This window comes from Dendropsophus ebraccatus, chromosome 1, assembly GCF_027789765.1.
Source record: "Dendropsophus ebraccatus isolate aDenEbr1 chromosome 1, aDenEbr1.pat, whole genome shotgun sequence".
NCBI classification, from domain to species: domain Eukaryota; kingdom Metazoa; phylum Chordata; class Amphibia; order Anura; family Hylidae; genus Dendropsophus; species Dendropsophus ebraccatus.
This window is the reverse complement of record NC_091454.1, coordinates 84,934,537-84,953,734: the sequence shown is the minus strand read 5'-3', so window position 1 is coordinate 84,953,734 and position 19,198 is coordinate 84,934,537. Positions and strand designations below refer to the sequence as shown.

Below are 19,198 nucleotides of genomic sequence, written 5' to 3'. Positions count from 1 at the left end.
AAACTCCTGATTGACAGCTTGTCTTTTTTTTTCTCTGAACAAGCACCTATAACTCACAGTTTGACTGAAGTGAATAGGTTTTGCCACAGACAGGCCCGGCTCCAGGTTTTTGCGGGCCCTCAGAAGAAAGAGCCTCAGCAGGCCCCTCATCCATACACAATTTACCCATCATCCACTCACTATGCACAATCATTTGAGACACCACCAACATACACAAACACATATTATTAACACAGACACTGACTGAAGCCCCTATTACACGGGGCGATCTTTATACTTTTTAAAATCCAAATTTCATTTCAGGTGACAGGGACACTATAGAGTATGTTGCAGGCCAGGGGGTAGTGATAGCTTCAACAAGGGTCACAAGCTGGGGGAGATGCACCTGCAGTGCAGTGATTGAACCCCTGTTTTTCTATATGGACCTGTCCCGAGGTGCACTTATAACTTCTTGTCAGCTCATGTTGATAAGGCATGTTTAATAAAGTTTTTTTTATAATATTCTTTATTTCCATACAAAATATTATACAATCTTGTCACACATAATATACATTATTATTCCTTTTTTTCCCCTTACCCATCCCTTTATCCCCCCATCCCTCCCTTAACCCCTTAAATGGTGAGGACTCATCCAATGCAGAAGTCTTCCTTTATCTTTATACTTCCATTCCATTCCGCATAATATCCCGCCATGGGATGCCCCCTAGAGTTGCCTTTTTATCTACCACTATCTGTACCCTCTATGATACTACCCCTCCACCCCTTACTTGTATCACTATCCTATTCTCGCCGTCTTCCACGAGGGTCAGCCCAGACCAGCTCTACAACCTCTCCATCGAACAACCTTCTTCTAACACCTCGGGTTTTTTTAACCTCCATTAACTACACCACTTCCAGCTACATCTCCTACTCCCGGAAACACATCCTTCCTTGTACACTTCTCCGCTCGCCCGAGAAGACCCATCCCAGTGTGGGATCCAGTCCCATTCACCCCCCCGGGAGTGGCTTCTTACTTGGGTTTTGATGCCAGCTGTGCAAACCCTAACTAGGGGACCTTTAAGTAGTCAACAAATTCTAATCATTCTTGCTTTTACATTTCCATCCACATTTAAACCCCACCGACCTAGGCACAACCACCAGGGGAGACAGCAAGACCACCCACTCACTATACCTTTTAACACTTATTTCCTTTTAGCCCTCGGGCATCCAGGGGACATCCCCTCCGGTTACACAGCATTCCTTTTGTTTTTTACCTCACCAACCCATACCTTCCCTCTACCCCCCCCCCCCACACACACACACACATCGCCAGAGGAAGAGGAAACGAAGAAAAAAAAAAAAACTGTACATGCCATTTAAATGAGTTCAAGAGGCTCTCACACCCTGCTAGATGACATTAATTTAACAATGATTGTTTTTGTTTTTTTTACACTTAAATAAGCTTCACTTTCACTCTGTATTTGCTTGGGGACAAAAATGTTGCACTTTCTTTTCTTTTTTGTTGTTGTTGCACATTTTGCAATAAAAAGTGTTTTGTTTGTCCTAGGTGATAATGAATGCAAAAGAAACCAATTTAATGCTTTCCTTTCTTTTGAAGTTTTGTCTCTTCATCTTCCTGTAGTGTTGGCTCATTGCCTACGTTCCTGACCATTGATCTCTACTCTGAGAGCAGTGGCTAATACACCAGTTGGGTGGTTGGGACCTCTGGGAGATATACTTTATTATTTAGATATGCATATATATTATTTAGATATTTATATGTATACTTTATTCCTTCTCTCTCTTATTGAGCTTACACTTTTTTAAGGCTTGGATTGTGTCTGGAGACGTGTAACCTCAGTAGGAGACACAGCAAAGGCAGCTTATTTGGACTGGCACTGATGTGCCCCAGCACCACTGGTGAAGATTCTTTTAGAATGAGTTTTAATAAATGTGGGTGGTGACCATTGGGGGCCATAACTGATAAATGGTGAAATATGGAATTCCAGGAACTAGTGGAACGTAAAACATATAGGTGTCACATGCCAGTCCAGTCCAGACTGGTCCACAGTGCAACCAATGAATTTCCCAGTGGGCCCTGAGATAGAGTGGACACCTTACAGATACAGGGTAGTATAGACCAGGCCTGCAGAGGAAAAGGACGCAGGGTTAGTATCAGTACCTCGTGAGCCCTTGCTAGCAACTGGGCCCATTGTCCTGGGGAGCCTACTCAGATGCTGGGTGCTGAGCCTAGCTGTATAACTGTAAGTACTACTAATGAGAAGACATTACCTGTGAGTGACTGGATGTAACTGCACTGCAATCACTTATATGAATTACAGAGCCTGTGTATCGTTGGTACCCCATTGATACAATCTGCACCCCAATCCAGCACTATGACTTTGCTTAGTAAAATCATGCAGCCATAGAATTCAACCAGTTCATTAAGAGGCGCCAACCTATGCCTGGCATCCACATGAGAGATCTCATTGAAGCAAAATACAGAGGTAGAGCTTCAAATATTCAGTCACTTAATCTCATCTTTAAAACATGCCTAGTAGATCTGTGTTCAAAAACACTTGGTTCAGCAGGCACTAATCAATATCATGTAAAATAAATACATACATAATGCACACATATGTGTTTTACTCACTATGGATAATGTCACTTATTGGTTATGTTCACACACTGTCAAAACGGTGGCCATTGTTATTGGATGGCCGTCATTTAAAGACATATAATGTCAGTTACTTCATAACAACAGTCATTATTTGTTGTTAAATGACGGCAGGTCAATAAAAACGGTTGTCATTTTGACGGCATGTGAACATAGCCATTAAGTAAATAACTGAATCTAATTAGGTACCTTGAGCTAGTGTATACCTGTTCACAAACTCATATAGTTGCTGGTAAATGACTCCATAGTGGAACTAAATTGTTGCGTGTAAGATGCTGTATGGGTAAATAAAGTATAAGTTAAAATATAGATAAAATGTAAGATTTTTCAAATTCAGCTTCTAACATATTGATTTCTCTACAGGGGATCTAAAATCTTCATCTATTTTGGATACTTAAAGGAGAACCATCAGCAGGTTTGTGCAAATAAACCTGCTGATATCCACCTGAAGCTCCAGACCTTATGACCACGCCACAGTGCTCTGTCGACCCCGCTGTTTATGTTCTGTTTGATTAGGATCAAATATGAAAATGTACTCGTTAGGCATTCTTGGGGGAGTTTCTCAGCCCCGTGAAGCATCACCCTGGCCCGCACCCCTCCTTCAGTCACACCTTCCCATTACATATTCATGTATGCATAATCCGGCTGTTCTTTGACGTGCTTCCTGCCTGGCCTGATTATGCATATATGAATATGCATAGGGAAGGCGTCACTAAAGGAAGCGGCGGGTGGGCTAAGGGGGGTGCTCAGTAGGGGGCTGACAGAGACAAGTAGCATCAGGTTCGGAGCTGCAGGGAGATATCAGCAAGTTCTTTTGCATAAACCTACTGATAGATCCCCTTTAAAAAATTGGAGATGTGGAAACTCAAAAACGTACAGCAGAATTCATTTTTTCTTGATTTACATTGTAAGGCTGGGTTTACACTACGTATATTTCAGTCAGTATTGTGGTCCTCATATTGCAACCAAAACCAGGAGTGGATTAAAAACACAGGAAGGATCTGTTCACACAATGTTGAAATTGAGTGGATGGCCGCCATATAACAGTAAATAACTGCCATTATTTCAATACAACAGCAGTTGTTTTAAAATAACAGCAAATATTTGCCATTAAATGGCGGCCATCCACTCAATTTCAACATTGTGTGAACAGATCCTTTTTGTGTTTTTAATCCACTCCTGGTTTTGGTTGCAATATGAGGACCATAATACTGACTGAAATATATGTAGTGTGAACCCAGCCTAAAAAGAAAAGGACTGCAACATTTACATCTTTTTGCTGTATACAATAGTGTATTCAAGTACCCTTTTGTTTACAGCAAAATTAAACTTAGCAAAATGGATTCAGTCAAATGTGAACACAATGTGAACACAGTTTTAGGTCATGTTCACAAGACAGGCCAGGTCACGGAACGGCCAGTGTCAGAGAAGATCATTCGGATGATCTTCACTTGTGATGAATTGGGATGTGGGAGCATCCATGCAGGCCTACATCCCAATTCGCCGCTGCACATAATAGAGCATGCGGTCGGAGCCACACGATCCATTGTGTGCACTGACATGTCAGTTTCTTGCGGCGCCGCTAGGGATCCCGGCTCGAGTGTATACTATGTGTTAACATTCCAGATAAGATTTCATAGACGGCAGCACTACGTAAGTTCTATAGTAATCACGGCCGTTGTTGCAAATCAGCAACAATGGCCGTGATTATTACGAAGCTCAAGTAGTGTGAACATAGCCTAAATCTAGTCTTAGATGGACTAAGGAGCCAGCTTTGAGATGACAATACTTCTCCCCTTTATATGAATCCTATTTCCCATACAAAGAGCTAGAACAACCTGGGCAGTTGTTTCCTACTAATCTTTTAGTACTTGAAAATGTTGGCTGGCCTTTATTCTTGTTCATAACATCAATGTACTGGAAATCTGCCATATTGTCTTTGCATTTTTACAATTTTTTATTAGTCAAAGTGGCAAGGCCTTCTCACAGATTATTAGTGACAGGATAATAAATTTTCCTAAAAAGTGAAAATAACTGGTACCCCATGTATAGGACTGTAATGGTGATTTTTTTTTCTTTGCCTTATATTCATTTATAATGAAATATTATGGTAAATATTTAATAAACGAAATATATGTTTAGACGGTCTTTCTACTGCAAAGTGCCCTAGTAATGAGATCTGCTATGAAAGTACATGAATGAGCTTGTAAGAAAAGTTAGTGTTTACAGAAACCCTCCAGTCCAATTCCTTATAGAACACAGCTGTTGCAGAAGTCCTAGCTGCTTCCATTATGCTGATTCCTGAATCAAGTCACAAACTATTCTGTATCGCCATTTTACTGTGGTCACTGGTTTTACCAGCAAATGTTAATTACAATCTAAAACATCAAGCTGTAGTATTATGAAGCATACATCTGTATTTTTCTTTTTCCTGGCCAGTTATTTACTGTCATTTAAACTCATTGTTTAGCACAGTAATAGTTCTATGTATCACCTGAGGCTACAGTTTTTCTTCCCATATAGTAAATGACTTGAAAGATCATTTTTCACTAGTTGGTGTTTAGCATTTGGACCCAACAAGGAGTGAAGGGGTCAGGAACGTTATCTGAGCTGGAAATCATCTCCACATCAAAGTACAGCATACATTCTTGAAAAGACTCCATGGAAAGCACTACAGTCAGCAGAGAACTGATTAAATTCAGACTTTTGGAAAAAGTAAAAATTAAGATGAGACACACATGTACAACATACATCGAAAACGTAGAAAGTGCATGTACTAGAGTATCTTTATGTTCTTAATTATAAAGCTCCTTATGGCTCTTTTATACATTTTAAACTATAAAGTGACAACTTTAAAAGCTACAGCTGCCTATGTTTGCTTTTTACATGTTAACAAATAAAACTAGGCATTGGAAGATCATTAAAGATGAAGAACTAAGTAAAAACACAGAAGATTACTGGCAGATGTAACTCCAAATTATAGCATGTAACTGCACAGGACCGCCACAAATCAATGTTCGCGTGCACACCTCACCGGTCCGATCCAAGGTCAATCAACAATAAAGTCCAAGGCAATGACATCTTTTTAAAACCACAAAATTTTTTCAAAAACGGAACAATCAATCATTGCTTTCCTCTCTTGAAGCCCGCCATGCATCACGTGAAAGGCTCTGGGACCCCTGGAGGAAGGCATTTTCTCCTGAGTTTTTATGATGACTCTGGGGGAAATGCCTATGCTAGATGATGGATTGCCCGCTCAGCCAATCAGTGACTACAGCGGTGTGCTGCCCCAGTCACTGACTGGCTGAGCGGGCTGTCCATCAACCGTGTCGTTATGTCCCTGCAGGAGATCCCGGAGCCCAGCGTCCTAGAACCTAGCGAACACTGGAGAGGTGAGATGGGATGGTTTGTTATGTTCTCCCCTGTTCTTGCAGTTTCTCATGAGCGAACTTCTCCTTTAATTACACCAATCCATGGTCTTGTGTTCAACTTTTTATTAAACACTTCCCTCCTTAACTTTTAACATATTTAACAATTTTACTTCTTTTCTCCACACTATACTGATTTAGTTTCTTAAGTCTTTCCTCATATTTTTTATACTTTTACCATTTCTGTCTATCTGACCTATTTATCAATATCTTTGTGTAGGTGAGGTATCTTTTTGTAGGTGATGCATTCCAGATGTGGTCTCACTAGAGCTTTATACAGCGGGATCACAATCTCCCTCTTTCGCTTTCCCTACAGCATGGCTGCACTGGTGACTCATTGTGGGGCTGTCAAAGATGACTAACTCTAAATCCATCTCTTCTGAAGTCTTTGCCAACATAGAACTGCCAATACAATACTCAGATAGAGGATGCCTTCTCCCCAAGTCCATTGTGTTACGTTTGGAAACATTGAAATGCAGTGTCCATTACGTTGACCCCTTATCTAGTAAATGAGCCAAACCTTACCTACCAAGCCTTCTACTGTGTCCCTTAAAAACATGTTAAAAAGAATAGGACCCAGAAAAGACCTTTGTTGAACACCACTTGAAACCAATGTTGGCTCTGAATACATATCATTAACAACAACCGTCTGACATCTATCCTTTAGCCAACCACAAATCCATTGAACTATTCAGGGATTAAGTCCAGTTTTCACTAACTTTTCTTTGAGTTCTTCATGTGGAAGTCCAGATGGGTGGTATCTATAGCATCACCTTCATCCAGAACTTTTGTGACATAGTCAAAAATATCAATGAGATTAGTCTTACATGATCTGCCCCAGGTAAAGCCACGTTGGTTTGGACCCAGTTGTTGTCTTTAAGGTGATAAAGTAACTTTTTGGAAGAGTTTCCATCATTTATACTACTTCAAGTGTTAACCAGCCTGTAGTTACTGAACTCTTTTCTACATCTCCTGATTGGTTCAAAAGATCATTGTGGAAGGGGGTGTTTGGGGCAAAGGGACAAAGAATAACGTTCTGAGACAGCATCTTTGCCTTATTAAACTATAAACAGTTTAACTGTATATAGCTACAAGAATAGCTTTATAAAAGCATACTTATTTTACATATTTAATATGCTTTCATATATTTGTATATAAGTAATATATTTTCCATTACTGATCTAGTGCCAACATATTCTGCAGTGATGTATAAAAACCAACACATCACTTACTGTCTTTAGTGGAGCTGACAAGCTAATTTTCCCATCTTGAGCACAAACATAAATACTAGGCTTAGTTAACCTATCAGGGTGTTATGTTCAGGTGTTAGTGGGGAAGAAAACCAAAGCACCCCTCGGAAATCCACACAAAGGTGAAGGGATCATACAAAATCAGAGCAGATGTTACCATGTTACATTGCATTTTTTTTTTAAAGATTATAACTCTCTGACCTATCTAACACAAGCACCTTAGTGCACCTCCATTAACCTTTAACCTTTAACCCACCTTTATGAACTTTAGCAAGGGCCATAATTACTATAATAATAACTGTCATTTGTTATTATATAAACACCCTGTGACTGGGCTTACATTGTATAACATTAGTATTGGTAATACAGTTGTATGATCACTGCACTAAAATATGGTATTGTTTAGTTTATTAGAACATAGAGTAACATTTATCATGGGCGTGTAATCTGAAATATAACTGTAAAATCAAAGACAAATGTTTGACAAAGCTGAGTTAAGCTCTGTGTTCTGAGGGTGGAAATTGTGGTAATGTTCTGTAGACTTTCTCCTCTGTAGTCTAATCTGATCCCAACATAAATTATATAAGTTAGTAAAAGTCTTTTGTGTTGACTTCTTTTCTTTCAAAGTTACTGCTTATGGGCTGTACTTTGATAGCCTTCCACCTGTACTTACTCAGAAAGTAATAATTTTACATGCCACACCACAAGCACAGCATGATGACATAAGAGCAGTGTGATGAGTTTTTTTTTTTTTTCTTCCCTCTTTTCTTTTTGCAGTTCTCTATTACAGTGGTTCTGGCAGGCAGTTCTCTCCTGACACTGTTTACAGCACATGATACTTGATTCAGTCTCTTTTTAATCTGCGTGGGGAATTAAAGAAAGCAGCATCAAAGAAAGAGGTAGGTGATGTTCATGGTTAAGTGTATTGTTATGATTGCATTATTATGTTTGTAGGGACACTGCCAAAACTGATAGGAACAATGAACTGATTTCATGCATTTTAACTTTGATCGCTGCTTTTCCAGTACACAGCACTAAAGAAAGTATAATGCAATCTGATATATTTAATGCACATACAGTACATTCTTATCACCTTGCATTGTATTTCACTCTGTTAACCCCTATGGACATTTATTTTATGTTTCTTTTCAATATATTTTTTTTTTATATATATTTTATGTTAAATACACTGGACACAAACATGCAGCAAAACTAGTGTGACTTTGCTTCTTTTCTTTTTTTAAGTATATATAGTTTATGTATGAACTGAACTGTATCTAGGATGCATTAAATAAACAATCTTTGTAAAATTCTTAAATGTTCAATTTAAGCTATTATAATTTATTATTGGGAGATGGTTTCCTTTAGTCTGTGATGGTTACTGTTACTTGTGTTACTTAAACATTGACTGAAAACAGTAAAGTGGTCAGTGAAAGTAGTATATCAACAGTTCATAAGCAGAAGCTTAAAGGCAAAAATTAAGTTTTAATGTTCAAAGTAGTAATGCTGAAAAACATTCATTTAATTTTTTTTTCCAAGCAAAAAAAAAAAGAAAGATTTGAATGAATGGTTTTAAAATCAGAAGCATGAAACATGTAATAAGCTAAACAATATATTACTGAAAGTTTTTAATTGAAAAACTTTCCATAATTTACATTTAAGTTCACACAGTGCTATATATCTCTATCTATCCATCCATCTATCTATCTATCTATCTATCTATCTATCTATCTATCTTTCTATCTATCTATTTATCTATCTATCTATTTATCTATCAAACTGGATAAAGTGGATATGAGAAGGCATAGAAATATAAAAGAAACTTATTTTTTAATTATTTTTTTTGGTTACATTAACCCCTATTTTACAAAATCTGCACCAAATACTACATGTGTTTGCAGGAGCCAAGTACATTAACTACTAGGATCACTGCCATGCATTCTTATGCAGCACACAGCGCTTATGAAATACGATTTTAAATAGATTATTAAAATAGTTTATTTTATTATAAAATAGCAGAATAATTAAAGTAAATCCTAATTGCCTTCTTGGCTGAAGAATATGCCACTGAAGTACTTTGGGCATTAAAATCTCCAAATTAATCCATTATATCCCGCCTACAAAGTGGGAAGTCTTAGCTTTCTGCTGCTTCACTTAAGTCCTATTCTTGAATTCGATACTTTAACTAAAATAATTCTTTCCATATCTATTGGTATTCAACTTTAGCATGTCTAGAAACAGATATCTGAGTATTCTTAAAGTTCTCTTAAATTAATTCCAGGAACCTATGCTTCTGAGATTTGTATACTATATAGTAAAACACAATAAGGCTTTAATTTCATGGTAGACAAGACATTTAAGACATGATTTTATAGTCTTCTTATTGTGTTATAAATGTCTTTGTACTATTGGAGGCCACTTTACATTACCCCTATTAGATGTCCTTAAATACATTTTAATACTGGATACCTACTTTATGTTATTAAATGAGAAGAAACCTTTGACTGGCTCAATAATGCTATGGTCTCTCTAAGGAAGGGTACTCAGCTATCTATTAGAGCATATATAAGTATATTGTTATTTACAAGGCTTGTCTCATGTATGGGGTAGGCAATAGGTATATGATGTCTCTGCCTGCACCGCCTGCATTAATAATACACATACATTTACAAACATTTCAGTTAAAATTTTTCATTTTTTCTTCTTTTGTACATTATCTATGCAATAATTTATTATGTACTAGATGTTTTATTAAAAATAAATGTGATCAGTGGAATAATTCAGCTAATCATTTGTTTTTCTCTCTTTCAGGTACAATATAAATTGCCGCGATGCATCTCCAAATAATCCCCTTATTTGTACTGCTAATAATTGGCAGTGTATACCCTCAGTATGATTATGACTATGGGGTACCAGATGACTACCCCTCAAATGTAATGGGACCCTCCTCTCCTAACTGCGCACCAGAATGTAACTGCCCATATAACTATCCTTCAGCTATGTATTGTGATAATCTTAAACTAAAAAAAATACCTATGGTTCCTACTGGAATTCAGTACTTGTATCTCCAAAACAACATGATTGAGGGTATAGATGATGACACATTCCAAAATGTGACTGATTTGAAATGGCTCATTTTAGACCATAATCACTTAACCAATGCTAACATTAAGAAAAATGCATTTGCCAAATTGAAAGAGCTACAAAAATTGTACATAAGCTTTAACAACCTTACTGAGCTCGTGGGACCACTTCCAAAAACAATGACTGACTTGTATGCAACTAACAATAAAATCTCCAAGATTACGCCCAATATTTTAGAAGGTTTGGAGAACCTTACTGTGGTACATTTGCAGCACAATGCTCTGAAAGGGGATTCCATTTCAGGTGCATTTAAAGGCCTAAAATCCCTTTTGTACCTTGACCTTAGCTACAATGAGCTCACAAAGCTTCCCATTGGACTGCCACCAAGTATAAGTTTCCTTTATTTTGACAACAATAAGATTGGCAATATTCCAGATGAATACTTCCAAGGTTTCAAAGCTCTTCAGTATCTCCGTCTGTCCCACAATGATCTGAAAGATTCTGGGGTACCTGGCAATGCCTTTAACATCTCATCTCTTATTGAGCTGGACCTTTCCTTTAATACACTTGAAAAAATTCCCACTGTGAACGAAGGCCTGGAAAACTTCTACCTGCATGTCAACAAAATTAAAAGTGAGTTGATGTTTATAGTCTTTATAACTACAATTTATTGCCAAATATATTAGACTTTGATCTTTATGAATCATATTATCCCCTTATCCCCTAATCTAAATATTTTTAAGGGAACTGTTACATATCACTAGCTTTCTCCTAGATAATTGAAACATATTTTGTTATTTTCTTGTAAAATCTGAATTTCCTGTATAATGTTTAACATTCTGTCAGTCTGGAAATTTAGATGTGCGTACTTGAACAAGCCATCAACATATGGTCTGTCACAATGGCGGCATCAAAATATAAACAAAACAGACAGGTGATTTTTATTTCTAGCCAAAGGGTGGATTATTTGTGAAGCAAAGTGAAAACTTTGCTTCTTTGTCTTTAGGGGTTTCTTTTTGATAGTTCTACAGTGCATTTATGTACTTTACCATCTTATTTTTGGGAAACGAAAGAATACTGTTTCCCTTTTTGCCTTCACTAAAAAGAACTTTAATTACCCCTATCATAAACCTTTTCTTCTGCATATAGGTAATATATTTTTTATGTATAATCAGCATTTAGTACTAATAGCAGTTACAGATGTGTGATTCCTTACTTATTCTCATGACTCAACATATCCCATCATATAAAGAGGAAGATAACTAGAAAAAAAACATCAACATTCTTTTGCCATACCCTGTCATAAGATGTATATGCTATATGTGTCTTATGTGTGGCCACACATTGGTTGTAATGTGAACTGCAACTAATAGAGGTTTTTACTAAAAAGTTGTAACATTGTATTGTATTTGTATAAGTAGAAATTGAAATTCTTAGCTAAAATCAAGGACAGGTAAGGGTGGACGAAATCAGTCTGGCAAAATTTTTATTAAAGTATTGTATTGCCCCCCAAGAGTTATACAAATTACTAATATACACTTATTACGGGAAATGCACATAAAGTGCTTTTTTCCCCTGCACTTACTACTGCATCAAGGCTTCACTTCCTGGATAAAATGGTGATGTCACAACCCGACTCCCAGAGCTGTGCGGGCTGTGGCTGCTGGAGAGGATGATGGCAGGGGGACACTGAGGGACACAGAGCACTAGAGGAACACTGAGCATCCCCCTGCCATCATCCTCTCCAGCAACCACAGCAACCATCAATGAAACAAAGATCAGATTTAGTTGGTTTAATATAGAATAAAATAAATACAGCTCACTTAATCAAACTTAAAACTATGGCCCAGATGTACTAAAACTTTGTGACATAGGCTTTTTGATAAATTTGCCACATCAAAGGCCTGTCTACACTAAGTTTAGACCAACTACTAGATTAAAGTGCACCATAAGTTTCAGCCAGATTATGGCACATTTATTCGCACAGTGTCACAACCCTAGGCCACACCCCTTTAACAAGGGTCACACACCCTTTTCAAACTAGCTGGAAAAGGATCTCTAAAGTGTTTAATACACAAAGGGGGACATTTATTAAGTCCAGCATTTTCTGCATCGGGCGTAAAAATGTCCCTGCAGCTCCGACAGTATGGAGATTTATGTAGAAGTGCACTGCCTCTACATAAATCCCGTGCACATCAGAGCTGGCGTAGGTTTCCTTATGATTTTTCGGCATGAAAAATGATAAATTAAGCGGACCCAGAGTCCGCGTCCCCTGTTCTGCCCCCTTCACACCCCCTCCCCGCCCCACTGGTGAAGGTGGCGAAAATATTTATTCGCATCTGGCCATTTTACGCCAATAATACAACTTTTTTACTTTGATAAATTTCCCTCATAGTGTGGGAAAAAGTTCAGTGCAGCACTGGACCTATATTCTGATTACTATCAAGAGAAAAAACTTCAAGAAGTCTTAATAAAAATGCACTTGAGTGGAGTGGTGAAAAATTATTTAGTGATGAGAATTGCTGAAATGGAAAATACAGATGTGCCCTTACTTACCTTTCTTTATGACTTACAATATTGTAACATCAGCTTAGAAAGAAAATACATAATGTGGTTTGTCAGGGAATGTACATGCAATATGTGTGGCCCTGTAGTGGTAGTGATGTGAATTACTCGGTGTTTGCTGTCATGACACTTTTCCTAAATTATTAAGTATCAATAGTACAAAAGATTTTAAAAACTCTAACAGGTTTTATAGCGAAATAGTTTCCTTCTATACTCAAAATGCTGTTTTGCAGCCTCCCCCCTGACTTTAGAAGGATTTCTGTGTCCATTATGGCCTACAGAGGGTCGAAGGGGGGTGAGCAAACACGCAGAAGAGAAAAGGCAGCCCTGCAGATCATATCATCCGGCAAACTTCTCTCATGAAGTTTTCAGATAAGCACTGACCTTTCTGATCTGTGAATCCTAAACAGTCTCCAAACAGCAGAGCTGCTTGTCTGCTGTTCCTGCTCACTCATCCCCCTCAGACCCCCCTCCCCCTCCATAGGATATAATGGACTCTGAATACCCGTCTTCACTTTGCTCCTCTGTGATGGGGGGGGGAGAGACTGAGGTGACACAGCTTTTTGAGTACAGAAAGAGGCTTAGTTAGTTGGTGTAATCTTCATCCGGGAACACTGTTAGGAGCACTGCCTCGACCCCACAGCATTATTTCCCCCCACACACACTTTATTGAATATCGATACAGCTGGCATCCCCGCAGTGCTCTCGGACAAAGATTGCACCAACTAACAAAGCCGGACCAGCCCAGAGGAGAAAGGTAATACACATACCTTCCTTCTCAGCATAGGGGTGCTGTAGGGGGCTATCATTAAGTTAGATTCGTTCCCCCTTAGTTCAGGGCCATTTTAATACATTGGTGGGCCCGGTGCACAGCCCTCAAGAGTGGGCCCCCCCCTTCCCTTTCGGCACATTGTATAATGTACTGAATTTGCCCCCACACTGTATCAAGAGCCCCAATACATACAGTAGTTACCTTATAACACTATTTTCACCATACAGTGATTACATATTACATAAAAACTGCACTAAACAAAACAGAAAGATATCACCAATGATACCATTACATAATACCGCCACATCATGACCCCTAACCCTATAACAGAGTGCAGTTACATCCAGTGACTCACCGGGGGCGTCTTCTCTGATCAGAGTCTGTCACCTTTTCTTTTTCTCTCCATCCAGCCTGGGCCACCTTAAAGTCTTCTCCTGGCTGTGAATCTTCTCTCCAGAATCTGCCAGAGAAACATTTTAGGCTCCAACACATACAGTAGTTAGGTCCCTTGTACCCCTATACAGTAGTTACACCCATCTGTACCCCTACATAGTTACACCCCTTTGTGCCTCTATAGTTTTAAGGTGTCCCTGTAGTATATAGCCCCTCATGTGCTCCTCCAGTTATATACAGCCCTCCTGTGCGCTCCCCCATTAGTATATAGCCCCCCTGTGCACTCTCCCCAGTAGTATATAGCCCCCCTGTGCTCTCCCACAATAGTATATAGCCCCCCTGTGCTCTCCCACAATAGTATTTAGCCCCCCTGTGCTCTCCCACAATAGTATATAGCCCCCTTGTGCTCTCCAATAGTATATAGACCCCTATGCTCTCCCACAATAGTATATAGCCCCCCTGTGCTCTCCCCCATAGTATATAGCTCCCCTGTGCTCCCCGATAGTATATAGCTCCCCTGTGCTCCCCGATAGTATATAGCTCCCCTGTGCTCCCCCATAGTATATAGCTCCCCTGTGCTCCCCCATAGTATATAGCTCCCCTATAGTATATAGCTCCCCTGTGCTCCCCCATAGTATATAGCTCCCCTGTGCTCCCCCATAGTATATAGCTCCCCTGTGCTCCCCCATAGTATATAGCTCCCCTGTGCTCCCCCATAGTATATAGCTCCCCTGTGCTCCCCCATAGTATATAGCCCCCTGTGCTCCCCATAGTATATAGCTCCCCTGTGCTCCCCCATAGTATATAGCTTCCCTGTGCTCCCCCATAGTATATAGCTCCCCTGTGCTTCCCCATAGTATATAGCCCCCTGTGCTCCCCCATAGTATATAGCTCCCCTGTGCTCCCCCATAGTATATAGCCCCCTGTGCTCCCCCATTTTATATAGCTCCCTGTGCTCCCCAGTATTATATAGCCCCTTGTGCTCCCCCATAGTATATAGCCCCCTGTGCTCCCCCATAGTCTATTGCTCCCCTGTGCTCCCCAGTAGTATATAGCTCCCCTGTGCTCCCCAGTAGTATATAGACCCCTGTGCTCCCCAATAGTATATAGCCCCCTGTGCTACCCCCATAGTATATAGCCCCCTGTGCTCCCCCATAGTATATAGCCCCCTGTGCTCCCCCATAGTATATAGCCCCCTGTGCTCCCCCATAGTATATAGCTCCCCTGTGCTCCCCAGTAGTATATAGCCCCCTGTGCTCCCCCATAGTATATAGCCCATCGTGCCCCCCCATAGTATATAGCCCCCTGTCCTCCCCCATAGTATATAGCCCCCTGTGCCCCCCATAGTATATAGCCCCCTGTGCCCCCCATAGTATATAGCCCCTTGTGCTCCCCAATAGTATATAGCTCCCCCTCCCATATAACATTGAAAAAAACAAACACTGTTACTCACCTAGGTCCACGCGTTCCTCTTCTCTTCCCTCTTGTGGCCGCACTTCCTGCAGTCACAAGAGGCTGCACTCCCCTTACCCTCGCGCCGACGTTCCAGTGACGTCGGGCACTAGAGGGAGAGTGCGGCCTCAAGAGTGACTGACAGGGAGGGAGCCAATGGCTCTCTCTCTGTCAGTACCGCTGCTGCTGAAGCGCTGAAGCGCCGCAGCAGCGGATGGGGGGGGGGGGCGTCGGCAGCGGCGGACCGACGGGGGGGGCCCTGCAGGGGGTGCCATGGAGGGGTAAGTAGATTACCCATCCATGGCGCTCCCCCCTGACAGGCTGGTGGCCGGAGCCCTGTGTGACCGCATTGGTCGCACATAGCAATGGCCGGCCTGCTCGGGGGGGGCCCTTTAACTAGTGGGCCCGGTGCACGTGCACCATGTGCCCTCTGGTTAAAGCTAACCTGCCTTAGTTCCCCTTTAATAAAACCTATTGCAGAGTTTCTTAAAATTGCTTGTAGACTTTAAGGCAGTGGTTCTCAAACTGTGAGGTGTGTCTCACTAGTGAGGCGCCCCCTAGTTGTTGGTGAGGCCCAGCTGGGGAGGCAGTTTTCACAAAGTTACTATGATATGCACAGTCCTTTTACAGTGTGCAAAAATCTCCATTTTAGCAACATTATTAATTTATTTTGTACTTGCTTAATTAGTATTTAGAGCTTGGGAGACAGGTGAAAGGTAGCTCTAGCATTATTTTCAGCTTTTAAATGGACTTTCACCACAGATGATGAGGCCCAGGCACCCTCTTAGTCAGTCTGGTGAGGCCAAGGCATTGAGTTGGTCTGTTGGGTGAGGCTCCAGTAGCAAAAGTTTGAGAAGCGCTGCTTTAAGGTATAAGTGCTTGTATTCTATCTCTGCAATTGGCAGGTTTCACATGAGAAGGAAACAAAGTCTCAGCTAAAATAAACATGTGATAGCAGTAATGGAACAGCAATGGGCTAATAAGATTGCATCAGCTTTTAAAAAATGAAGAACATCCAAATGTGATAAAATTATAAGTTCCCTAGTGGTACGAAAAGCAAAATAGTTATTGATAAGTAAGATTTTTTCTAGATCTGATTCAATTTCTTATGTTGCAGAATTTGATCTGACCAGCTTTTGCAAGGTTGTTGGACCACTGGAATACTCTCGAGTTAGACATCTGCGCTTGGATGGAAACAATATTACCAGAGCTGACCTCCCTCAGGAGCTTCACAACTGTCTCCGCTTGGCTTCAGATATCGAGCTATAATAAGGAAACTTTTGTTAAAGCAGTGGTTTGCAAGCTGATGATTCATTGTCTCTTATGATTCGTTCAGGTTAAAGAAATCTAACAAAATGTACATTACTGAGACCTGAATCACCAGAAATCAGGTCAAATGCATGTGATTCAAGTCTAAAGATCTAGGAAATAAGGCAAAAACATAATTTTAGCTGAAGCAATATTTTAATAAATGTATAGCAAAATGTGGAAAAAGATAAAAATACTATGAACTAACCCTTGATGGGCAATAATGCGGAATATTAAAGTGTAAATATATAGCATATTAATGGTGGTCTAGTGTGGAACACAAAATCTTTTTCAAGTTACAAAAAGTACAGTAGTCTAATATATGCAGCAGGCAGTATTTATAAACACTATGAACATGTATGACACCACAATAACACCCTGTAAGATGCACAAAACAGCAATATAAATAAGAAAAAGGTACTGATAATATTGTAAGGCAAAAAAGTAACTGCACCCAAATGGATTGTTAGCCATACTTGGCCTCATGTATGAAAACTTGTGAAGGCAAGAAGAGAAGGTAGTGCCTATTACAACCAATATGACCACCAATTTCATTCAAAGCTAAGACCCAAAAGTTCTTAGTACAAAATGTCAGCTCTTGTATAAATATAAGACATCTACTAGACCATCACTGATAACATCACAGATGAATATGTTAGCATATGTAGCATGTTTAACAAAGCAGATACTACTAATATTCTGGGCTAGAATTCTGGATTATATGTATAGTTTAAATTCACATATTTTTTAAAAAACATGAAATGTGTGATCTACTTGGACCTCATTGTTCTGTTGCTATCATAACAAAAATTTTATGTTAGGCTTACAAATGTACTCAGGTATGGAGTTCATAATTAGAAAAAAGTTATATTGGATCAGGTCATGTGATATTATCTGTTTTAGAACTTGACATACAGTAATTTGTTTTCAATTAAAAATCTTCTTGCTAAAAAGCCAATGTATATTTTAATCACATTTAGGGTTTCTATGGTTAATACTTTGAATGGTAAGTTTTATATTGTGCATTTACATATTTGACATAGTAAGAATTGCTGGTTATTTGTTTACCCACCTGATACATTTCTGATTTCTTCTTTGACAAGAACATGATGTCATAATAATTGTTAAAGAAAAACCTTGCATAATGGCAAGTAATCTGCTGTGTGGACTACTCCATTTGTTACCAATAAAACCTTTTTTACAATGTTACTGTTTCACCATAACAATTCATTCATAGTGCTTGACAGTAGAAGCATAACTTAATGCTTTTGGGTAGAGATGAGCAAAACAAATCTGATGAATTCTGGCAAATTAGGCATTAAAATTAGCTTCGTAGCAATCCGCAAATTCGCCAGATTTGCTTCGTAAATTCGCTAAGCATGGCTGCCGCACATGTTGGCTTCCAGAACTGTCTTTTGACGGCAGCAAGGGATTATACATAATCCTTTCATCCGTTTAATCCTCTGCAAACCCCACTGTAATGTCAGCAATCCCCCCTCACTCTCTATATGAGGTGATTGGCTTCCTGGAGGTGGCCAGTCGGCTCTGTATAGTGGAGAGCAGGTTGCAGCAGGCAGTGCAGAGCAGGGAGAGAAATACAGACAGAGACAGAGAGGAGAGGAGGGTGGAGTGTGGGTGGTTTTCTGTGGGAGCAGTGAAGCCATTGTCCAGTATACCAAGTAACTGGGTAACTATTGTTTATTATACCAAGTCACTGGGTGCTGGGTGTACATTATAGGAAGTCACTGGGTGCTGGGTGTGCATTATAGGAAGTCACAGTGAACACAGTGTCCATCTTCATACTTCACTGGGTTTTCATTTACCAATGTCCACTGCTGTCCTGGGAGAAAATCTAATCTACCAACGTCCACAACTGTCCATGGTGGAAACTGAATTATTGACAGGCTGATTGACATTTTTCAATTTTGACATTGTCACAGCAAAAACTGTTGAAAATAATAATAAAAAAACGCTACTTTGTAATAGTCCCACTATTGTAGCTACTATAGTTTGCCTGTTTTTTTTATTTGCAAACTTCACAAAACGAATTTCCGAGTGAATCGCTTATCTCTACTCTTGGACTTCAAACGAAATCTGTAACAGAACTCCCAACTATCATACATCATTCATAGTACTGGCCTCCTAATATAGGAAGGGGACCCTATTGGGTACCCTCACTGTCAATGCAACCTTCTATTGTTATGTCTTGTTTGAGAGGATTTTAATTTTACTACAATACAATACTATGATTTTGCTGGGTCATGTACTTCACAATGTTGAAAATAATAAT

At 39.6% G+C, this 19,198-nt stretch overlaps 1 protein-coding gene across 1 annotated transcript; it reads left to right on the top strand.

Moving 5' to 3' along the window:
* Positions 1-8,111: 8,111 nt before the first annotated feature.
* LUM (lumican) lies at positions 8,112-18,117 on the top strand. Its single transcript, XM_069974209.1, has 3 exons — positions 8,112-8,233; positions 10,146-11,051; positions 16,718-18,117. The coding sequence occupies exons 2-3, from the start codon at positions 10,166-10,168 to the stop codon at positions 16,867-16,869; spliced, it is 1,038 nt and encodes a 345-aa protein (XP_069830310.1). The 5' UTR covers positions 8,112-8,233; positions 10,146-10,165; the 3' UTR covers positions 16,870-18,117.
* Positions 18,118-19,198: the final 1,081 nt, after the last annotated feature.